We start from the raw sequence: 12653 nt of genomic DNA on the forward strand, positions 1-12653 counted from the left end.
TTTAAAATATTAGTCTACTTAAAATTTATTTGCATTGATGCTTGGCTCAGAACTATTTTGAAATAGCATTTACCAATAGAGCTAAAATCAATCTTAGGATAAAAATTGAAAGGTTCAATAAGTAGGACTAAAAAAAAAACCACAAATTATAGATAGATATAATATATATCTAATGAATTGCTTGTTGATGTTTAACACCACTTTTTATATGTTGTGCTAGCCAGTTTTTATTGGTACTAGAATTAAGAATGCTCATAAATAATCCGTCATTAGGAGTCGCCCTAGTCTATTAAGATAGTGCAGTTGAGCTAACCCACACGAGGAGGGTTTAAATTTGCAACCTTCATGTAGACACATTACTGCTTTGGCATCTCCACAAGTAAAGTAAGGAGTAAATCTTAACAACTGCAAATTAATTTTAAGTGGCTGCATTATTGTTCGTTGGAGTTATTGTTTTAATTAATTATTATTGTAACATTCTTACATGTTGCATTTTAGTAAACAGAATTGATAATATAATGTTACAAAATGAAGTTTAACTTTGTTATTTATAAATATATATATGACATGATTTTTATAATAAAAAAAATTTGATGTGTTAAAGTGGTCAATTAAAGATCAAGTATATTTATAAATTCATAGAATAATGTCTTTGAGTATATATGTAATATTTAGTTGTATCATGGTTATGTTCTCTTTAGACATATCATATAAAGGCATAGACATAGGTGATTTATTTACATCCTTAGTCTAATTTGTTTATATATATTCTATTAAAGCTTATTTACTCTTGTTTATTTACTATTACAATAAAATTTATTTTAGTTTGATTAAAATGAGGATTACAAAATATATTTTAAAAAGTCTGAGTGAAACTAGAAACATTCATTTTGAAATGTGAAACTAATCATTATTGTTGGACTGCATTATAAAGAATCAGTAGACAATTAGAATATGACTATAATTTTATAACAGTTAACTAATACTTGCTTTAATTAGAAGTTGAAAATAATTCTTATTTATGTATCTTTTATATTTACAGATAACACTAGGAATGAAGAACATTTCAGTTTTGAGGATTTATGAAACAGAGGACTATTTGACATTAGAGGATGTTTCACACGAAGCTGATGTTTCACATGTAGCTGATGTTTCACACGTAGATGGTGTTTCACACGTAGATGATGTTTCACACAGACTTTTTAACATTAATGCATCTTACATTTTTAAGATATATCGTTATTGGCGTTTTTATTTTTTATTTAGATTCAAAGTCTTAAGTTTTTTTGTTTAATTTCTAAAAGTTTATTTATTTTTTTACTTATTAAATTTTTATTTACATATGATTAATTTTACTCATTTAGATTTGTATTTACATGTTTCATTTTACTTATTTAAATTTTTATTTACATATGCTTCATTTTTACATTATTTTTATATTTTTCATCCTTTAACTTATTTTTGTTTATAAATATACACACAGCTACATTTATCATTTTCAGCAGAGCCTATTTGATAAAACAAGATCAAAAGGTACTAACTTCAAGGATATAAATTCTTGAATAAATTTTCTATGTTGACAATTACTGTAGTTGAAACAAATTTTGACAAAAAGTCAACCTAAAATGTAAAATATAATATGAGTCACTATTGGGGATTTTCTTCCTGCATTGAAAGACTACTGTTTCTGTAACTGAATGCTAGTCATTATATTTTGTTTAGGGAAAGACGGTATTGCACCCTAAGTACCTATAATTGTGAATGCTGGTCATTCTGTCTATGTTTTGGGGAAAGACGGTATTGCACCCTAAGTACCTATAATTGTGAATGCTGGTCATTCTGTCTATGTTTTGGGGAAAGACGGTATTGCACCCTAAGTACCCTATAATTGTGAATGCTATTCATTCTGTGTATTAATGCTAGTTATTCAGTTTGTAGTTTTTATCTTGACATTCATTTGTCAAGTACAGTGACTAAATTATCTGCAAGTTATTGGATTATGATCCATAGGACTGATACAAAAGGACATTGTCCCATTGCCAATCATATCAAAATCCATTTTTATATGGAAAATTGAAAAGGACTTTTATTACATTCTTTTATTAAATATTAAATGTATTAAAGCTTGATAATGTAGCTGGTGTATTTTTTTCTTTTCTTTCATTTTAAAAAAAAAAAACTCTTGGTTTTTAGTTTAATAAAAATTGAATCTTATGTATGCTTTAGTGTTCTATTTGGATAAACTAAGTGTTAGCAAGTAATTTCTATCACCTATATCCAAAACCAACCCTGGATGGGTTATCCACCAAACCATTGTATAAATGGTAAATAATCGGTGCAAAACAACTATGTCCAATGTTTATAGATATAGGAAGATTTGGTATTAGTGCCAATGAGACAACTCTCAATTCAAATAACAATTTATAAAAGTAAACCATTATAGGTCCAGGTACGGCCTTCAACATGGAGCCTTCTTATCTATATACAAAATAAACCACAGGAAACATGTATAAATTACATAATCAAACGACAACTACTGTACATCAACTTTCTGACTTAGGACAGGTGCAAACATTTGCAGTGGGATGTAGCCTGATTGGTTTTCCAATTTGTTTACAATGACAATCTATCAACATAAAAAGTTATTTCATGTTTAATCACAAGTTGGGGATTTGCATGGTCAAGTTTCAATGTATTACTGATATATAGGTGGATGTTATTTAAGGACAATTAACTGTAAGTTGAAAACTTGGATAAAACCATCACACAAAAAAACATCGAAGACATTCACAAGACAATCATGTGTCTACTTTATGACATGGATCACACGACTCTTAATCAAAATTAACTGCACAAAAATAAAGGTGATCTTGGGTGCTCTGAATGAGAAAGTTGATCCTGCTCAACATGTAGAATTAAGAATTATATGCCCAAGTGTTCTTTTCCCACATGGGATCACATGATTTGTGTAAAACATTGGTTTTTTAATACTGTAAATTCAAAGAGTATTGTGTGCATTTTTATTGCTATCTTTGAAGAATGATCTAAAATGCAAAATTCACTGTATTTTAATCAGATTGATATAAAATAAGCTATCAGAATATAAGTTCTTTTTAATGAGATATTCATCCAGTCACATTGTTGCATTAATAAAAACTTCACAATAACTTTGAATTTACAGTACCTAAAATGTCCACTGTGAGAGACTCGTGTTGAAAGAATAGTACCGGTATGAAATAAGAGGTGTGTGGGATTTAACACTAATTTTAATAATATAAAACAGAACCAGCAAAATCAGTGAGACATATACAAGGCATCTTCAAGTTTGATCTTACAAGCAACTTGGCCTTTGTTTTATTCCACTTTAAGTCATATACATGTATTAACATGAAAGAGGGACGAAAGATACCAAAGGGACAGTCAAACTCGTAAATCTAAAACAAACTGACAACGCCATGGCTAAAAATGAAAAAGACGAACAGAAAAACAAAAGTACACATGACACAACATAGAAAACTAAAGAATAAACAACACGAACCCCACCAAAAACTAGGGGTGATCTCAATATATGAACGGAGACTTATGGGATAGTGTTCTGCTGATTGATCAATAGTTATGCATGTACATGGCTTATATATACACCCATAAAAGGAATGAATTAATACTAACAACTCAAGAGTTGTGAACATATGGCTAAAAATGTCCCAAGTTGTGAAATAAGAACAATAAGACCCATTTAATATTTGGGACCCTTATAAGGCTGGATAAATTCTTTTATTTAATATTTATGTATACAACACAACTACCCTAAAGATTTTCCTGGCTTGCATATAGATATCTTATTTGAGTCTGTTGTGTAGAGATGTAGAGATTAACTTTTCATCTGGCATGTGTTTAATGGTTTTGTTTCCTTGAAAGAAGGAAAAAGGGGGAGGGGAGCAGCAGTCAATTGAACTAACTGTGAAACACAAAACTAATATCAGTGTAGGAACTAAAATATGTTACATACTGCATAATGATTTCATATCAAAAACAAATAATTGATTTTGAAAGTCTGAGCAACAAGGGCAAATCAACAAAAGACCGAACAATTCATTCAATAGTTCACCATTTTCTACTAAAATATGTTTGAATTCGAGAAAACATTATCCTATTGCATTGTTCTTATCATTTGTGTTGTTTGAAACGGGTAATTGGTAGTTCTAGTGCTCCATTTTGCGATAAAATAATTCCAAAAATGCCTGGAAAATGTCGTTTTTTACCCCCCTTTTCAAGCGTTAATTATGTAAACAAGACAAATAGTGACGGGAAGTTATTGGTATTGTCATGTGCCTTTTTCTATCTAGGTCACATGTATTTATATCTCAACCAATGAAAAGCTTTAGGATGCAATTGTGTCAGATATTTCTAGACGGGGGAATTACCCGCGGTTTTTTGGAAGTGAAAGGAGGTCGAAACCTTTTTTGTCATATTTTAATAACGAAACAATTATTTTAATGATTTTTTTTACAGTCATTTAACAAAATCTATTCTAATGAAAATTTAACCTCAAATACTGATGGATGATAAGTTGTTTTAATAGATTTATTGTCTGAAGCACAGGCTACGTTTTTGTTTACACGCTGGTTACAGCGCCACCTCAAAATTTTTAGATTATGTCCCCTTTCCCGCGGGACTACCGGAAGTAGCTCTTCAATGTCACTGGCTTTCCCACTGAATTAGCGACAAAAAGCGACAAGAAGAAAAATAATAAGTGACAAAAAGCAACAAGAAGCTATTTAGCGACAAGAATACATTTTGTTATCACATACATTAAAATAATTTTTTAGGATTATATTGAAAGATGAAGAAATAAAAAAAATTTGACGAAGAGATTGTGTACTTTTTATTATCATATTAATAGATGTAGAAATTATACATGTGTAAGAGCAAAGGAAATGTAAACGCTATAAAATGAAAATAAAGACAAAGATTTGTCACCTTCCTTTTGAAGGATTTAATAAAACAAAAACATGAAATATTATTTCCTTCCTAACTGTACAATTAATTTTTCCTCATAGGACCAACATTAGCTGTGGCTTCACTCAATGGTAATACACAATTAAGACCAACAAATGAGATTAACTAGGTGCGTGTCCTTTGTTATATTGCAACAATAACATCCATTAACACCTTCATCAATTACACGCACCAGAATATTCAATTATTGTACCGAATAGTGAACACCTGTTGAAAACTTAAGATTGCCATCAGTTTCCTTTAATCTTCAATCTATATGCATAAACATGATAAATATCGTTAAATGAGACAATACACTAAATAAAATGATGAAAAATATTCACATTTTAATTATGTTTTCCTCTTGTTTGATTTCAGTTCTTAATTTGTATTTCACAATTTGAGTATGTATTTTCTGGACAATTATGCACAAATAATGCATTTTGCAAGTTAATTATATATTGTACAAAAATGGTTTTAAAAACATATAAAAAGACAAAATATATTATTGTTCTAAAACACAAGTAAAAGTAATACCCTAAAACGACAGGGTAAAGGTAATACTTCCTGTGATACCTTATAAAATATCATGTAAACAAATGTAGCAACTGAATTAGATTTACAAGTTTAATTTTTTCCCCTATCAAAATTAACTTTCCTGTCGTTGAAATTGTTTTCTTTTGCCTATTTTTTTAATACTTATTTCGAATAAGTAATATAAATAAAAAAATGTTTTCTTGTCGCTAAATAGTTTCTTGTTGCTAATATTATTCTTCTTGTCGCTTCTTGACGCTTTTTGTCTCTACAATTCTTTTTGTCTCTAATTAGTGAGACCACGCATGGACATTAATACATAAACAAACCGCGACTTGCGATTTGGAACAAGAACGTTTATTAAATGATATGATGAATGGTTCTCCATTTCTTTATGAGAGTACAGTATCAAATATCAGTTTCATAACGGTAAAATATAGAAATACTCCACTTCAGTTCTTGTGACAGAAATAGAATTATCGATCGACTTTCAGAGAACTCTCGCAAGTTATCAAAATTTTGGAATTCCCTCTGACGTGTTTCTAAATTTATAAAAACACTAAATATAAATACTGTTTAATTCTGATTTTCCGTATTGTTAAAAACACGCATATAAGTCAAGGAAAATATCACACATGAAGATTATGAGTAAAACATTACAGGAAAGTTGTTTATGTTCAATTGTTTTGCTTGTTTTTACCTTTTAAAGCAAGACAATCATAAGAATCTGAGATGTTGCTGAATGTTTAGAATAAAACGAATGACGTGAGGGAGTGTATCATAGGGTCAATGGTAAAAGTCTACAGATTGCTTGACAGCAATCGTATCCCAAAAAAATATGTGTAAGTGTTCAGCAAAACCCAGTGTCTTGCCTTCTCTTTTTGTTAATTGCAGGCCCAACAAAAATGAGGAAATAGATCAATAAATTATTCACTTCTGTCCAAGTTTAGTAAAAATTCAGATCCAGGATAGTTTATGAATCTTATAAATGTTTTAAAAACTTTAACTGCAGACTGAATGCAATGTTATCCAGAAGTAAACAAATTTTCTTTCTAGATACTAGCTTTTGATCATAAACAAGCTTCTGTTCAAGTTTGGTTTAAATCCAAAATAGTATAAGAAAGTTATTAAATTTTTTTAAACTTTAACCAGACTAAATGTAATATTTCCTGGCAGAAAAACTATAAAGTCCATTTTAAAAGTAAAATACAAAAAAATTACTTTTGAAAATAATCTGGATACTATCTTATGATCATAAACAAGCTTCTGTCCAAGTTAGGTACCAACCAAGGCACTGGTATTAAAGAGATAATGGTAACTGCAATTACGATTATCCCAATATGGCGACGGTAGATATAGGTAAAATCTTTACACTCAGTTTTCTTACATGTAGCATGCTTTTGTCAATAGTTACTCAGCTGCAAGGTTTATCTATACCATTACATCATATTTGAATCGTAACGGTGCACTGGAATTGTCTAAGCGCTGTGAAAATAGCCGTTGAAAAATTCGGGATGATAATCGTAACTCTATGGTATTTTTCTTCTTTGATAATCGTAATTTTCTTAATCGGATAATAGTAACTGAAACATAATAAATGTGTCTTTCAGCATTTCAATGGTATTTTGTGTGTCAAAAATGTAATTTAATAGAAAAGTAGGAATTATATGGCAAGCATGCAAATACAAAAATGTTCCTTGTTTAGTTAGTACCTTCAATATTTTTCTCTACAATATCTTCCATGCATATGTATGCAGCATATTTTTCATATACCGAGTATTTATGAATTTTTAATAAGTTTGTTTCTTATTTTGCGGAATATGGGTTATTCAATTATTCTCAATTTTGCAGTCATTCTTTGAATAAGTATTTCTTGTAAGAAAATTTAAAGCCACATCAATTTTATTTCTTGATTTTCGGGCTTTTGGCCAAACTATAAAAGAACACAAATCCATGTTTGTCAATGAACTCCACGTTACTTAATTTCATAATACACAAAGAATCCCATGTAGGGCCAATCTTTCTCTAATCTTATTTAAGAATTGAATGCTTCTTTTTGTAAATTTATTGGGGTGTAAAAGCGTTGACCGAAGTACATTTCTTATCCAAATCTTGTAAAAGATACAAGTTACTGTCCGATTTTGCCATCAATTCCAATAAAACTTTTATTTTGAAACCATATGCCGTTATTCAATGATATTTCATCAATTAAAAAAGTGACAACATAGATGTTTCCTTTAACATTCAATTTATAAGTTTTTATTTTACCATTATTTTTTTTTTGCATGCCGAATCGATGTGCACGTAACTGCGTGTTGGCGTATAGGGAGCTACGCGCCTGGTTCCGATTAAAAAAACACGATTTTCATGAAGTTAAATTTTTAAATTCACCTGTGCACTTATTGTGGGACCTCGTGTCATCATGAATGAAATGTTATTGTCTCATGCAACTGCTTACGGAATAACATGTGATGTGTAATTAGCCAATCAGAATAACGTATTATAATGAAACATACATCTAATGTAATTATATAGCATTAAATGATTTAAGGATGTCATATTATCATAATTCAAAATTAAATTTGATTTTTTTATAGTTTATATCTGAAATACTGAAATTTCAGTGACAGTCATAAAGTAGCCAATATAAATAAGAAGATGTGGTATGTTTGCCAATGAGACAACTTTCCACAAGAGACCGACAGGACTCATCATTAACAAATATAGGTCACCGTACGGTCTTCAACAATGAACAAAGCCCATACCGCATAGTCAGCTATAAAAGACTCCGAAAGGACACTGTAAAACACTTTTCAAAGTTTTCCCTTGTTCATCATAGCTTTTAAGTTATGATATCATCCATGAAAAATGATCGAAGTGACATGAAAACTGTAGTCACTAATTTCTCGTCAAACGGTTTTTGACGAATACTAAATGTCTTTCCTACTTCTATGGCATAATAGGGTATGTTCTAGAATTAAATCACCGGGGGCAGAAATAGCACATATAACCACCTGCAATAAATGAATTTAAACAATATTAACTATATTTACTATTTACTTCAGAAATTAATTTTTGTTTACTGTCTTAATCAGAAATCTGATATAAGGTGACACATGCGTGTCGCCTGACAATTATTATCATGTATCATAATTTCCATCGCTCATTCACATAGTTTGTGGCTTACCTAGTGTTTCGAAATTTCTGTAAATGAACAAAGTTCGTGTTTTCCCATTTCCAAATTTCTTGAAGCTTGTTCACACTTCCAATTGTATGATATACTAGTATGTAGCTGTTTTCATAAGAACTTTTAATTATATATGCATAAAAAGAAATTACATAAGATGTTGGTACGTTTCGTAAATAATTCATCGCCATAATTTCATAATATGCTATCAGATTTACGTTTTTAGTGTCAATATTAATAAAACAGTTTCCAGTTACGATTATCTTTTTTATTTTAAGATACATAATTACGATTATCTTTTTTCCGAGTTACGATTATCATCCCGAATTTTTCAACGGCTATTTTCACAGCGCTGAGACAATTCCAGTGCACCGTTACGATTCAAATATGATGAAATGGTATAGATAAACCTTGCAGCTGAGTAACTATTGACAAATACATGCTACATTTAAGAAAAACGAGTTTAAAGATTTTACCTATATCTACCGTCGCCATATTGGGATAATCGTAATTGCAGTTACTATTATCTCTTTAATACCAGTGCCAGGATAGTTTAAAAAAGTTATCAAATTTTAAAAACTTTAACTACAGGGTGAATGTTATATTTCCCGGCAGAAAAACTAAGTCCATTTATAAGTAAAATACGGAAAAAATGGAATTTTATTTTTACAAAATTTTCTTCTGAATACTATCTTATGATTATAAACAAGCTTCTGTCTAAGTTTAGTAGAAATCCAGGATAGTTTAAGAAAGTTATTAGAATTTAAAAGAACTTCAACCACAGAGTGAATATTTGTGTACACCGCCCCCGCCAACGAGGACACCGACGACAATGGATAGTAGGAAGTAGGATCTCTTAGTCTCGCTTTTTCGACTAAAGTTGAAGGCTTGACAAAAGAGAATTATGATTTTAATTGGAAACCATACATCAAGAAATCCATAATGAATACATGCATCTAGACTAAACCATCAAAACCAGTTCAAATATTTTTCATGATGGTTATTGTCATACTTACTTTCACATTTTACTAATGGGTTGCCATGGTAACCATATTTACATGTACACTTTCCTTGGTCACAGATAGCACTCTTTGTACATTTCTTTCCATTACACAGAGCTACGAGTGAGGAAAATAAAATTGATAGTTAACTTGTCATTCTTACATGAAATTATTACAACAAAGAAAAATATATCAAATTATAATACTATTTCTTCAAACTTTTAAATGTTATGCTTTATAAATATAATATCAGGGTCAAATAATATAACTGAGTGCAAGATTTGAGAGAATATTTTTGCATATACCACTGAACATTTAATGTATCTTCTTTAATAGAAGTTATGACCTTTCAAGCCCATTTCCCAATTTATTAACTTTAGTTAAAAAGGAAGAGATCCAAGTTTTACTTAGTAGAAATGTTTTTATTTGCATAATCTATCTTCTCTGAAAAATCAAGAACATCAATTCCCAGTGAAAAATTGGTACTTTTATTTCAATTCCATACATAGAAGTCCTAGATAGAAGCTTTTCAACTTACGTCTGCACACAATGTACGGATCTCCATAGTAACCTAGTCTACACTGACATTTACCATTCTGACAATATGCATTTGCAGCACAGCTGTGTCCATTACACTGCCCATCAACTGTAAACAAAGTCAGTGTTCACCATATTTTATTTCACATAGGTAAACTAAGATTTTTAAAGCATGATTTGCTCAATTATGTTTGAAATGCTGTGCAAAATGTCAATGACTTATCCTTCTTAGCAGACGTTACATAGGATGTAGAACTATCTGACTTTGGAACATTTAGAAGGTTCTGTAATGTGTAAAAATGTGTTTGCAAGAATTGAAGTGTATAATATAAACTACTGATGAACACAATATGTCTACACAGATATCTTATGGCTAATTAGCAAAAAAAACAAAACAAGAATGTGTCCTCAGTACATGAATGGCCCACTTGCACTATCATTTTCTATGTTCAGTGGACCATGACATTGGGATAAAAACTCTAATTTTGCATTAAAATTAGAAAGATCATATCATAGGGAACATGTGTACTAAGTTTGAAGTTGATTGGATTTCAACTTCATCAAAAACTACCATGACAAAAAACTTTAAACTGAAGCGGGACAGACGGACAAACGAACGCACAGACCTGAAAACATAATGCCCCTCTACTAGCGCAGGTGGGGCATAAAAATAGACATTACTTTTGTTAGCATTGGTTAAAATGGTGTGTTCTTGTCATTAGCAGTTATATCTAATGCAGTAGCTAAGGAACAATTTGTTTTAAGTTATTTACTCTATCAGTATTGTTAGCCTTCATACACCTTATTGGATATTTCTGGACAAAACAAGGGTTCCCATCAAATTTTGATGTAGCAAAGTCTGACTCCTCAAAGCCAAAGTGAATTTTATACAAAGTATACAGTCAATAAAAGTGCATATTCTGAGGTCAAATGTCACAGATTCCTAAATAATGATAAGGTCTATTTAATGAATTATACAAACAATATTATAACAAATATGGAAGCAGGGGAGATTATTTTTAGGACTTTAATTGATTTAATGGTTTGAATAACTTACTTTCACAATTAAAATAACCATTTCCATGGTAACCTTCTTTGCATAAACAACTGCCATGGATACAAACAGCATTACCAACACATCTTTTCCCACCACATAATTCTAAAATAATTAATAATAATTACTACATAGCAAAGTAATTTATTTCATTTTTAGGAAGGGGAGACAATCTATGAAGTTCCACAAAAAGATTATTCAAAAAATTTCATTAATAGTTTTGTAAGGCAATGTAATGGACAAAGGACACAAATGCAATAGTATCTTTCTATTAAGCATGATGAACTTATTGACAAAGGTTATAATTATTCTGCTGTTATACCATTCTTTTTAAATTTATCTAATAAATAAAATGAGTAAATTTTATTCTTTTATTTTTTTATCTTTATCCAATTTTTTTTTTTAAATCATTTATTTCATCATGAAAATTTACTTTTCTTGCACCATGAAACATTACAGCATATAAAACTTTTTGACTCTGTTGTGATTCTACTGAGCAAGACAAAGTAGTGTAGATTGGAAAAATTTCTAAGGGTTCCGCGGAACCCAGTGTCTCGCCTACTTTTGATGTAAATCGCAGGCGCAACAAAAATGAGGAAAAAGATCAATAAAAATATTCCTTTTGATACAATCTTTTGATTGTAAGAAGCTACTGTCCAAGTTTGGTAATAATCCAGCATAGTTTATGAATCTAATAAATGATTTAAAAACTTTAACTGTAGACTTTTAATACAAGTATGTAAGGTTAACTGAAAGAAAATCTAAGTCCATTTAAAAGTAAAAATCCAAAAAAGTGGATTTTTTTTTTCTTCAAAATTTACTTCTGGATACTATCTTATGATCATAAATAAGCTTCTGTCCAATTTTGGTACAAACCCAGGATAGTTTAAGAAAGTTATTAAAATTTTAAAAACTTGAACCACAGAGTGAATGTAATGTTTCCCCGCAGAAAAACTAAGTCCATTTTTAAAAAGTAAAATATGGAAAAAAATGATTTATTTTTTTACAAAATTTACTTCTGGATACTATCTTATGATCATAAACAAGCTTCTGTCCAAGTTTGGTACAAACCCAGGATAGTTTAAGAAAGTTATTAAAATTTAAAAAACTTTAACCACAGAGTGAATGTAATGTTTCCCTGCAGAAAAAACTAAGTCCATTTACAAGTAAAATATGGAAAAAATGGAATTTTATTTTTAAAAAATTTACTTCTGGATACTATCTTATGATCATAAACAAGCTTCTGTCCAAGTTTGGTAGAAATCCAGTATAGTTTAAGAAAGTTATTAAAATTTCAAAAACTTTAACCACAGAGTGAATATTTGTTGACGCCGCCGACGAC

The 12653-nt window shown here is 30.0% G+C and overlaps 1 protein-coding gene across 1 annotated transcript in view; it reads right to left on the reverse strand.

Moving 5' to 3' along the window:
* The window catches only part of LOC134697830 (zonadhesin-like), a 103743-nt gene that overhangs the window by 60210 nt on the left and 30880 nt on the right, over positions 1-12653 (reverse strand). The window contains exons 13-15 of the mRNA XM_063560117.1: positions 11315-11416; positions 10259-10366; positions 9736-9837 (exon numbers count right to left, since the gene is read on the reverse strand). Coding sequence (XP_063416187.1) covers positions 9736-9837; positions 10259-10366; positions 11315-11416 — 312 coding nt within the window. The remainder of the gene's footprint in view (positions 1-9735; positions 9838-10258; positions 10367-11314; positions 11417-12653) is intronic.

The sequence above is a fragment of the Mytilus trossulus genome, chromosome 14 (genome assembly GCF_036588685.1).
Source record: "Mytilus trossulus isolate FHL-02 chromosome 14, PNRI_Mtr1.1.1.hap1, whole genome shotgun sequence".
NCBI lineage: Eukaryota > Metazoa > Mollusca > Bivalvia > Mytilida > Mytilidae > Mytilus > Mytilus trossulus.